This window comes from Myotis brandtii, unplaced genomic scaffold (genome assembly GCF_000412655.1).
Source record: "Myotis brandtii unplaced genomic scaffold, ASM41265v1 scaffold312, whole genome shotgun sequence".
NCBI classification, from domain to species: domain Eukaryota; kingdom Metazoa; phylum Chordata; class Mammalia; order Chiroptera; family Vespertilionidae; genus Myotis; species Myotis brandtii.
The window spans coordinates 2212900-2225831 of record NW_005361955.1 but is presented as its reverse complement, the minus strand read 5'-3'; the positions used below and the strand labels follow the sequence as shown (position 1 = coordinate 2225831).

Genomic DNA, 12932 nt, shown 5'->3' with positions numbered 1-12932 from the left:
CCTGATCCGGGACACCCTTCAGGGCAAACCAGCCGGCCCCCACCCGTGCACCAGGCCTCTATCCTATATAGTAAAAGGGTAATATGCAAACTGACCCTAACAGCAGAAAGACTGGGAATGACTGGTCACTATGACACACACTGACCACCAGGGGGCAGATGCTCAATGCAGGAGCTGCCCTCTGGTGGTCAGTGCGCTCTCACATGGGGGAGCTCTGCCCAGCCACAAGCCAGGCTGATGGCTGCCAGTACAGTGGTGGTGGTGGGGGCCTCTCCCGTCTCCTCAGCAGCGCTAAGAATGTCTGACTGCAGCTTAGGTCTGCTCCCTGCTGGCAAGTGGACATCCCCCGAGGGCTGCCAGAGGGATGTCCGATTGCCATCTTAGACCCAATCCCCCGGGGAGCAGGCCTAAGCCAGCAAGTGGTCATCCCCCGAGGGGTCCCAGACTGCGAGAGGGCACAGGCCGGGCTGAGGGACCCCCCACCCCCCACCCCCGAGTGCACAAATTTTTGTGCACCGGGCCTCTAGTATATATATAAAAGGCTACGTGACCGGCTGACCGGCCAACTGGCATGACATGCACTGATCACCAGGGGGCAGATGCTCAATGTAGGAGCTGCTGAGCGACAGCAACTTTGCAGAGTGCCCTCTCCCACTCTGGGATCCCTCGAGGGATGTTGGAGAGCCGGTTTCAGCCCCATCCCCGCAGGCCAGGCCAAGGGACCCCACCTGCCGGAGTGACCCTGCCCGCTTCACAGACGCCCTTCAAGCCGAAGCGCCACCCCAGGTGCGGTCAGCCAGGGAGGGACTGCAGGACGTTGGCTCCAGGGCGTGTCCAGCCCGTCTTGCCCAGTCCCGCCCCACCCCACCAGCCACCTTTTAATTTCCTTTCAATGTGCATGAATCCAGGCCACTAGTAATTAATAATATCATACTAGACTTAAAATGGCTACTTAAGAAAAAAATTCTGAGATGTTCTAAATTAAAATTACTCTGGCTAGACAGTGAGAGAAAGAAACAGAACAGTTAAGAAATTGCTTTTTAAAATGTAATAACTGACTAGAAACAGAGGATATATGCAAAGTTTAAGACCTGAGTCTCTGTCCATTTCTGAGAACCTTAGGAAAATGTATTTTATTTTCATTTCTATTCTTAAAAAAATACTTCATTTTTTATTCATTTATTTTTTAAAATATATTTTTATTGATTTCAGAAGAAGGGAGAGGGAGATAAAAAACATCAATGATGAAAGAGAATCACTGATTGACTGCCCAGGGGCATGTGCCCTAACTGGGACTCAAACTGTGACCTCCTGGTTCATAGGTTCAACCACTGAGCTACACCGGCCGGGCCAGCTGAAAGTCTTTGGGCAGATGCTCTAACCACTGAGTCAAAACGGCTAAGGCAAGATCTCTCTTTTTTAAAAATATACTTTTATTGATTTCAGAGAGGAAGGGAGAGGGAGAGAGATAAGAAACAAGAATGATGAGAGGGAATCATCCATTGGCTGCCTCCTGCACACCCCACACTGGGGATCAAGACTGCAACTCGGGCATGTGTCCTGACCGGTAATTAAACTGTGACCTCCTGGTTCATAGGTTGACGCTCAACCACTGAGCTACGCTGGGCGGGCGGCAAGATCTCATTTTAATTATCAATTGCATTCCTTTAATGATGGGTAAACTTGACCATTGTTTGATATGTAACTTGACCATACATATTCCTGTGAGCTTCTTTGGACCTCTATAAAAACCTCTTCTCTGAACTTAGAATCGTAGCATAATTAAAATGTGCCTTGACTTTTCAAATTAGACAATATGTATGAGGAACCACCAGGAGAAAGAAAAGCCAACTTGAATTAGGCTTCTACACTCCGCAGAAATGATTCTTTTTTTTTTTTTTTTTTAAGAAATGATTCTTTATAAAATTTCCCTCACAAGTTTCCATTGAACATAAAATACTTTCTTCCACCCAAATACCAACCTAAACAGTGTGTATACTCTACTATCCTCAGACTTAAAAACAACAACTACACTTTTCATTAAGAGCAAGTGAGAATTAAAGACCATATTCTAATCATATTTCCTGGCCTTATACATCTCAAATATTCCTATTTTGTTTTACTGGTCTTTTAAGCCCTTCTTCAAATGTTTCTTTTTTATAAGGCTTACCCTTATTATCACATTAAAAATGGCCGTCTACTCCCATAACTTCCAATCTCCCTTACCTATCCTTGTTATTTTCATTAGGCTTATATTTGTCGTCATCTTCCCCAACTAGAATTTTAGCTGCATGAGGACAGAGAATATATCTGTATTGTTAGCTGATCTATCCCAAACACATCTCAAACTCTAAACGCCGATACACAGCAGACTCAATAATTGTTCAATGAATGAACAAATGATTGGTTTACACTCCCCTCTGTTCCAGATAGAATATAATGGAGCTGGCATTTAATCATTTCTGGTATAAATTAAAATAACTTATAGCAAATGTTTTAAGCTTGAAGTTGGAGTTCTTGACCTTTTCCCTCCAACCTTTATACAGTCACATGAGTTTATTAATTTTAAAGAGGAAATAAAGGCATTTTGAGCACTGAGAATAGGGAAACACTACAACTTGAAATAGTCTCTTGATGTAGTGTTGTATAATTCTCATCAAATCACTATCCTAGCTATTACTTTTGAATAGAATTCAATTAAAAAGGAATCCTGTGAAATAAGATGGGCAGACCTTTGCATTGTTTCTATGGGATTTGACCTTTATGTGGCACTCTGAACCCTATAGAATGATGAGATTTAGGACAGCAGCAGTTTGAAGGTGTGAGGGGAGTTTTATTTTATCTTTCAAAAGTTCACTATTTAATATAGTGATAACCCAATGTAAATAACACTTATTCAAAAGGCATAGCATCTATATATGACAAGTGACCTCACATGCATGTTCTAAATTCCCATTGTAAATTCTGGGCATTTGTATAGAAAACGAGGCAATGTCAACATTGCCAAGAAATTGTCTGAACTATTTGCATCACATACATGATTTTAACATATGTATATTGTTGCAGGGTTATTAAGAAAGGGAATTACTAATCCTTAAAACTGGTCAACATCTGGGGATAGTATAATCTAATGTGTTTAAAATATAGGTATGTAATACTATGCAGATGTGAAAAAGGATCTCTTACCCTTTGAGACAGCATGGAGGGACCTGGAGAGTATTATGCTAAGTGAAATAAGTCAGTCAGAGAAAGACAAGTATCACATGATCTCACTTATATGTGGAATCCAATGAACAAAATAAAGTGATGAACAAAATAGATCCAGAGACATAGAAGCATGGAACAGACTGATGAATCTTACAGGGAAGGTGTGGGCGGGCTAAGGGGTGGGAGAAAGATTAGTCAAAGAACATATATGCATATATGCATAACCCATAGATACTAACAGTAGTGTAGTGAAGGCCGGTGGAGGGGGTGAATGGGGGGGAAAAAGGGGACATCTGTAATACTTTCAACAATAAAGATAATTTTTTTAAAAAAGGACACAAATAAAAGTAGATAATTAGCAATTAAAAATATAGATATATTCAACATTTACAGAATGGGTTCTATAGTGTCCCACTTTTCTAAAAGTCTTTTTCTAGAATCAGATACATTTTCCCTTCTTGAGTGTTTCTTTAAAATGTTCATTCTGAAGTTTAGTATGAACTCTTCACAAAGCATGTTGCAATTTCATACAAAGAGTTCATAGTTGAACTCTAATCTTTAGCAGTTTGATATACCAGATAGTTTTATTAAGAATTCCAGATGCTGGAGCAAGTACCTCATATCTGAACATTTTATTTTTTCATTTCTGAACATTTTAAATATTGTTTCAATAAGAGTATTTTAGTTCATCAGAGCTGATAATAGTTTGAGCAAGAGAGAGACATGGGTAGGGAAGCAAGGAAACAGTTTAATCTACAATCATTTACTCAGGTATTATGACTGATCAATTCATGTATTTATTATTTAAATATATTTCTATTGCTTTTAGAAAGGAAAGGAGAGGGAGAGATAAATAGAAACATCAATGATGAGAGAGAATCATTGATTGGCTGCCTCCTGCATGCATGTGCCCTGGAATTGAACCGTGACCTCTCAGTTCATATGCTGATGTTCAACTGCTGAGCTACACTGGCTGGGCCTAAGTTTTTTTGTTTGTTTTTTAACAAACTTTCTCTTCTCATGGATTAATGGAATCAATGGAGAAAATAAAATCAATTAAGCATGTTTAAAAAATGTTTTACATTTTCCTCCTCCCTTTGGACTGTCAATAATGGAGAAAAAGGAGTTAACTTCTGTTTTACAGTCAGTCTCTACCCCCTATCCTTTCAGGGCTCTCCTAAGAATTCTTTCCTTCTGACCACCCCATTCAACCTTGGACTATCTCCTATATAATAAAAGGCTAATATGCAAATCAACCGAACGGCAGAACAAATGGTCGCTATGAATGTGCACTGACCACCAGGAGCAGACGCTCAACGCAGGAGCTTCCCCTGGTGGTCAGTGCACTCCCACAGGGGGAGCGCCACTCAGCCAGAAGCTAGGCTCACACTGGTGAGCACAGTGGCGGCTCCCACCTCCGCAGCAGCGCTAAGGACATCCCCCAAGGGCTCCCGGACTGCAAGAAGGCACAGGCTGGGCTGAAGGACCCTGCTCCCCCGCTGAGTGCATGAATTTCATGTACTGGGCCTCTAGTTCTTAATAAAACACAGATAAGTAAACTGACCTTTTATTATTTCAGAATAAGCAAAGGTGTGCCAGAATTTTAAAACCCAAGATTACAGAAACAACAGGAAAAAAAAGGTACAGATAAGAGACACAAATCTGTTAACAAAGTTAGCATTTAAACGATCAACCATAAGGGATGAGAGTAATTTAACATCAAACTTCAGAGTGAAAAATCTGTTTGGATCTTAAATCCAATGTCTCAACAGCAAACAATATTAGTGTACATTAACTTCAGTATCAGAAACTATAAAGAATCTACTTCGCTTTAGCATTAGTCTCTTAGAAATACCTATGTATCATTTATAAAATCAACGCAAAAAAGCATGGTAAAAATCAAGCTTTAGGCTGTTTTCCACTCAAAGATATGGGTGAAATGTGAAAATGGCGCTGTGTTGCATAAAGCTGGATCATCCTCCTATCCAGTTGTATTTCAGGGACCTGTTCTGCTAACCTAGAGACATGAACTTAGCACTGAGATATGTACATACTGCTTTACCATTCAGAAATTGGCCAACTCTTAGGTAAAAAATACACTGAAAACAAGTAGCTCAGTGGTAATAACCTTTTTTAATTCGAGTAATATTTCAAATGGCTCTAATCCAGATACTTATTTGTTATGCATACCTGGCACCTTCAAATTTAACCCAAGCTATCCCAAGCTGCAAAAAGCAAACCAAACTCTTTTGTTCACTGAAGAAAACACTTATTTTCTGATAACTATTTAGCCTGAGGACAACATTGACTCTGCACTGAAGCAGCCCATCATACAAGAGTCGGGACACTCCAGTATGATCTGAGCATTTCCACACAGCTAAAGAGCACTCTGTCCTTTCTGCCCAAATAGCTATGGGTAAAATGAACTACTAGGAAACACGTAACATGCTTCTCGATTATTGCAACTTCACACAAGTCAGTCCAAAAATAGCAAAATGCCGTGGCTGAAATCAACTGCTGAAAAATGCTAAGTTCCAGCAGCTCAAAGCACTTCCTGTGTCTGTATATTCAACCAGCCCCCACTTAAAGCTATAGAATTATAGAATTAAGGATAGATTTTTAAAAAAGAGACAGATACACACACATATACAACATACGGTTTCCGAGGAGAGTGAGGGTTCCATGCTTGTAAAGGAGGAGGAGGTGGAATATGCCAAATAACCCTCAGGTTTCTCCCAGATTTGAACATGCTGTACCGTGGCATGAGGTCAGCAGAGACTGACTCCAGCCCTGTGAGGCTGAATTCTATCCTGACAAAGCAGTATCACTGTAATATGAAGCAGGAGGATCCAGGGCATGTTGGCCGCTGTACAGACTGGCTGTTCTAGAAAGTAATGGCAATTCCAAAACAAGAGATCTCTGCTGTCACATGAGATAATCTTCAGCCCAGTTAAGCAATAGGCACCAAAAATACTTTGAATCCCAAACATAGGCAGCACAAAATATTAAAAGTTAGGAAAGAACTTTTCTCCCTGAACATATTTTGTGTCTGGAGGAAAAAAAATTGAAGAACTATTGTTTAATTCGATTTGTATCATATATAATATACTGATTCTAATCTGAGACAAGACACAGTCTTCCGGACGTTGTGACCTAGCTAAAGAATCCCTTCTCTGTGTTTTTACAATGGAGTAGGGAGAATGTTCTGAAAAAATATTTTTGGTAACAGATATATGCCAGAAATGAAGATATGGCAAATAATCTCATTTCTCACATGTACCCAAAAGGCAAAGGTTGTTACAAACCTAATGCACATTATTGTTTCTTTTTAGGTCACTAAGAAAGTATACAAGTATACTATTAGAAATTCTTCCTTGAATAAGGGAAAAAATAAAATATCTTAAAAAGGAAAAGGAGCCAGAACATGAAATTTCTGTCAAGAGAAAACAGTGCAACGTAGATAATCCTTGACATTTGTGGTTTCCCTTACATTATGAAAGTTCAACTTCAGACCAAAAATGACCCAATCTTTTTTTATTTTATTTATTTTTGTTGTTATTACCCACTGGATACTATTTCTTTCCATTGATATTTAGAAAGAGTGGAAGGGAGGGAAGGAGGAAGGAAGAGAAAGAAGGCGAGGGAGAAAGGGAGGGAAAGAAACATTGATGTGAGAGAGACACCTGTGATGGAAGCTTCGACCCTTTGGTGTATGGTGCATGGGCCGAGGCTCTAACCACTTAAGCCACACCAGCCAGGGCCCCAATCTTTTTAACACATAAAACTTAGCCAGGTAACAGCAGTAAACACAGGACATGGAAATGAACAAAAACTGCATGACAGCACAAACAGGAAGGTAAATTTGTAAGAAGTTCTTTAATAGTTCAGTATTAACACAGATTGAATGAAGTTAAAATTTTAAATGAACAGAAAATTTATCCTGTCATACAAATGCTTAAAAAAAAAATCTGTCAAAGCTCTCTGCTACTTACATGAAAAAATCCAAACAGCTATGTCACACAAAGAAAGTGATAATTAGGTCTCTGCCCACTATTCCCATTCTATCTCCCCTGTCTTCCAATTGTACTACTCATTATTGCCGTTTTACATGCAGAGAAATAGAATAGAGAGGTAAGTAACTTAGCCAGTTATATGGCTACATGGCAGGGCTGGGATTTAAAGCCACACCGACTCTACACACAATAAGAGCTCAATCTTTAAAGAATCAGTGGAGACAGAACAGGAGCACTATAATGATGTTCAGAAAAACGAGGAAAAGTAGATGACTCTGCATTGGAGAATAGCTTCAAAGTTAGAGGTAGAACTTGAACTGAGCTGTTTATTCAAATATTTAAGGCACTGTTCTGGGCTCTAGAGCAACATCAGAGAACAGATTATGCCTACATCATACATGGGGAAGACAGCCAATAAACAAATACAATAGATATATAATATATTCATTAATGATAAGTGCTATGAAGAAAAATGAAGCAGAATAAAAGAGACAGAGGATGATGGGACTTCTCTGATAAAATAACATCTGAGCAGAGATCTGAATATAACCATATGGATATCTGGGAAAGGGAGTTCCAGGGAGAGATATCAAGTTTAAGGGCCCTGAGATAGGAATGGGTTTGGTGTGCACAAGATATGCCAAGGAGGTTGAATGAACAAGGGAGGAGAAGACAAAAAATAAGGACAGAGAGGTTTGTTTGTGGGAAGCAGGTCAAACTTATATAGGACATTGTAGGTACCATAAGAAAGTCACTGGCAGTCTTGAGCAGAGTAGGAATAGGCTCTGATTTAGATTTTAACAGGATCACTCTGAGTAAAGAACAGACAACCCTGGAGTGAATAAGGGACAGGGTAGGTGTATGAAGAGAACTTTGGAGGCTATTACAGTAGTCCATGCAAGATAGTAGACAACAAGTGCCTAATACATGTTATCTGACATATATTGAGGAAGCAAAAAAAGGGTCTGTTAATACATCATATAAGTGAGGTGGGGAGAAATAAGAAATAAGCAAATAAAGGAAATAAAAGAAAGGCTTTTCATTTACAAGATACACTAGCTTTAATTTTATAAATATTAATTCGCTGCTAGATTTAAAAAGGAGATATACATCCTATATAATAAAAGGCTGATATGCAAATTGACCAAACAGTGGAATGACCGGTTGCTATGACACGCACTGACCACCAGGGAGCAGATGCTCAACACAGGAGCTGCCCCCTGGTAGTCAGTGAGCTCCCATAGGGGAAACACTGCTCAGACAGAAGCCGGGCTCACAGCTGGTGAGCGCAGTGGCAGTGGTGGGAGTCTCTCCCACCTCCATGGCAGTTGGACATCCCCCGAGGGCTTCCGGACTGCGAGAGGGCACGGGCCAGGCTGAGGGACCCTTTGGAGTGCATGAATTTCATGCACTGGGCCTCTAGTAATATGATAATTTGTCAAATTCCAAATTTCTGATAAAGGTTTTTGAGACGTATATTTGCCTCCAAACACCTAATAGGTAATCTTACAATTCCTAATACAATTTTCCCATTCTTTAAGATTCTTACTTAGCCCGGCCGGTGTGGATTAGTTGTTGAGTATTGACCTATGAACCAGAAGGTCATGGTTTGATTCCCAGTCATGGCATATGCCTAGGTTGTGGGCTTGTTCCCTAGTGTGGGGCGTGCAGGAGGCAGCTGATCAATGATTCTCACTCATCATTGATGTTTCTATCTCTCTCTCCCTCTCTCTTTTTCTCTGAAATCAATAAAAAAATATTTTTAAAAAAAGAATTTAAAGACTAGAGGACCAATGCACGAAATTCGTGCATGGGTAGGGTCCCTAAGCCTGGCTGGTGATCAGGGCCCATTGGGGCCATCCGGCTGCTGGCCGGGGCCTTCCTTCATTCCGCACCACCCCCTGGTGGTCAGTGCACGTCATAGCGAGTGATCGAACTCCCGGTCCCCCAGTTGAACTCCCAAGGGGACACTTTGCATATTAGCCATATATATATATTCCAGCATCTTATTTTTCTTTAAGTCTAGGAAACAAATAGAAAAAAAATTGTTACTGAATAGTTTCAAAACAGGTAGTTTTTAAACACTAGATATGCAGTTTCCCATATTTAATAACTTTTGCTTTAGGTCATTTCATCAGGGCCTCTGAAAGAATAATTTACTTTGAACACAAATTTTTGTGTTGATATCTAGACTATCAAAAGAAATTTTGATTGGTTTTATGATACACAGGGAATATTAGTGTCTTTTTTTTAAAATCCTCACCAGAGGATATTTTTCCCATTGATTTTTAGAGAGAGTGGAAGAGAGAGGCAAAGACAGTGAGAAATATCAATGTGAGAGAAACACATCGATTGGTTGCCTCCTGCACGAGCCCTGACCAGGGCTCAGCCCAGGGAGGAGCCTGCAACTGAGGTATGTGCCCTGAACCGGAATCAAACCCGGGACCCTTCAGTCCGAAGCCGATGCTCTATCCACTGAGCCAAACCAGGTAGGGCAGTAGTTTTTGTCTTTTATCATTTTGCTAGAAATTTATCAATTTTATTAATCTTTTCTATGAATCTATTGTTTTTCTCTATTTTAGGTTTCATTGACTGCTCTTATCTTTACTATTTCCTTTTTTCTGCTTGCTTTGGATTTTACTCTTCTTTTTTAGTTTGTTAAGACTGATGCTTATATAATCGAATTGACAAGTTTCTCCTTTTCCAATATAAGAATTCAGTGTTACAACTTTCCTTCTAAGTACTACTTTAGCATCCTCAAAATTTTGATATAATGTATTTTCATTTTTTTTCAGATCAAAATATTTTCTAATTTCCCTTGAGACTTCCTCTTTGACCCATGGATTATTTTAAAGTATGTTGTTTAGTCCTAGCAGGTTTTGCTCAGTGGTTAGAACGTTGGCCCAAGGACTGAAGGCTCTCGGTTCGATTCCGGGCAAGGGCACACACTTTGGTTGCAGGCCTGATGTGTCTATCTTACATTGATGTTTCTTTCTCTCTGTCTCTCCCCCTCCCTTCTACGTTCTCTAAAATAAAAAATAAAAAATCAATGGAAAAAATATCCTCAGGTGAGGATTAACAAAACAAAAAATAAATAAATAAAAAATGTATACTGTTTAATTTCTAAATGTCTGGATATTTTCCTGTTATCTTTATGTTACTATTTCCTAATCTAATTCTCCTATGGTCCAAGAACATAATTTATTTCAATGCTTTTAAATTTATTTGGGGTTGATTTTACAACCCATGTTATGGCCTATCTTGATGACTATTTCATGGACACTTGAAAATAATATGTATTGTGATGTTGTTGAAGTGTTCCATTTAAAAAATCCAGTTGGTGGAAGGTGCTGTTAGTTCTATATCCTTGTTGATTTTCTGCCTACTAGGTTCTATAGATCAAGAAAGGGGTGTTGAAGTCTATAATTATGGATTTATTTCTCTTTTCAGCTTTGTCCATTTTTCTTCCAGTATTCTGAAGCTCTATTGTTAAGAAAACATTTAATATATTTTAAGAGTTTTTGCCCTGGCGATGTGGCTCAGTTGGTTGGGCGTCATCCCATGCACTGAAATGTTGCCGTTCGATTCCTGGGCAGGGCACATGCCAGGGTTTGGGGCTCGATCCCCTGTAGCTGGTGTGCAGGAGGCAGCTGATCGATGTTTCACTTTCACATCAATGTTTCTCTCTCTCTCCCCCTCTCCCTTCTACTCTCTCTTTTTTTAAAAAAGGGGGATAAAAGAATCATATGTTTGGTTCCTTCTTTTCCTATTTATTAAATTATACATGTACACACATGTGCATGCAAAATAAGCACACAGCATTACCTTTCTCTCGATGTTTCTCAACTCAACTGTCCTTTCTTCTGAAACCCAGTTCTGCCATTTCTGAGAAGCAGACAGTATAAACAAAAACAGCTCAGGCCTTTGTAACCTCTGATACTCTTACTTCATTTTCAAGTACTTCAGACTACCTCACATAAAGCATGGGCTCAATATAGAGAGCAGGGCAAAAGTTGATTTATAGTTGTTCATATGGAAAATAATATAATAATAATCCAGGAATAAACTCTGTGTTTCATATACTCAGGACTGTAAATCTACCTTTGTCCCATCCTGTATATTAGTTACCTTTCCTATACATATTTTTATCACAGATATATTCTCATAGACACCAATCATCATGGATTTCTATGCAGAAACTGAAAGTTTGCAAATCATAATTAGAGATCAAAGTTCTTTGCTTCCCTTGTGCCAGGTGACGATATCTCCAACAGCTAAACGCCATCAAAAAGAAGCATGTCTGCTGTTTAATAATTTAGTAACAGCAGCAAGATAAGAACTGAAGCTTGAACTTTGTACCTGTCCTTAGGAAGATAATGGCACAAGATAAATCAAAGAATAAAAATTGGTCTGCTCCTTTCTTGTACTCTTTTCCTGGTCTATTGGTTTTATATTCCCAAATAATGTTTCTCAACTTGACCATGGAAAGGATAAGAAGAGTGCAGAGGCTGAGAGATCAGAACTATGAAGTATTCAAAAGATGCTGAGCTACATGACACTTAGAAATTAACCACGGTCATCTTATTGGTGAGATGAAAAGGGTATTCAAAGGATATGAATAAGAGAATTCTAAGAAATGACTGCCTCATGATTCAAGGCAAAGTCTACTCACCTCCACAAGCTCTAGCATTATTTTGGCCTCTTGCACTTACCTCTGCTTTCCATCTTGACTTCATTACCTCACTGGTGTTCTGTCTTCCCCTGCCTCCTGAACAAAAATTTCCAAGATTCCAGCAGACACAAGGATAAACTCGTATACAACTGTGCTTCGTAACATCTAGCTCTTTCTGGGACTTACACGTTAATCAACTGGGATATACCTTTGACCTTAACGTATGACACTGTTCCACCTCACCTGTGAGATCACCAATCTTAGGACTAGTTAGCCCTTTGGAATTACATCTTAAGCTTATATATGTCTAACTTAAATCTCATTGGTGCTACCCTATTCCCTCCCCACCTCCTCCTTCACACATTAGGATCTTTCAAGCCAAAGTTAGGGTGGTACAAAGAAATCATGCAGAACTGGATTAGAATAACTGCTCTATTGATTATTGACTGTACAACTTTCATAATCACTGAACATCAGTTTCTTCACTATCAAAATAAGGATATAACACACCTTGCAGAACTCTTTTGAGCACAGACACACAAACTATCAGCTGCTCCTACTACTAACTACACTGAACTTCCAAATTTCAAACATAATAATCCCTTCTCTGTATATGATTATTTCGTAAGTTTTCAAAGTAATTAATTTGACATCAGTTCCATTTTACAAGAGAGGAGACTGAAGCTTACACAAAGTCCTGAATATGGTAGCGCTTCAGTAAATGTCAAAATACTATTCTGAAGGGTAAGTGACGTAGTCAAGGTTACACACCTAGTATAGATTAGGATCAGAACCAAGGAATTCTGACTCTTCAATAACATTCTTTCCAGTACTTTGCCATTCAGGTCATTGCCTATACCAGTGGTCAGCAAACTGCGGCTTGCGAGCAACATGCGGCTCTTTGGCCCCTTGAGTGTGGCTCTTCCACAAAATACCACATGTGGGCGCGCATGTACAGTGCGATTGAAACTTCGTGGCCCATGCGCAGAAGTCAGTATTTTGTGGAAGAGCCACACTCAAGGGGCCAAAGAGCCGCATGT

At 39.6% G+C, this 12932-nt stretch overlaps 1 protein-coding gene across 7 annotated transcripts in view; it reads right to left on the bottom strand.

Moving 5' to 3' along the window:
- Window positions 1–12932, bottom strand: part of TMCC1 (transmembrane and coiled-coil domain family 1) — a 170663-nt gene that overhangs the window by 55920 nt on the left and 101811 nt on the right. The window contains exon 1 of one of the 7 annotated variants that reach the window (XM_014542730.1): window positions 5865–5978. The exons of the other annotated variants lie outside the window; for them this stretch is intronic. Coding sequence (XP_014398216.1) covers window positions 5865–5891 — 27 coding nt within the window. The 5' untranslated portion in view covers window positions 5892–5978. Of the gene's footprint in view, window positions 1–5864; window positions 5979–12932 lie in introns of those variants that run through there. 7 annotated transcript variants of the gene reach the window in all.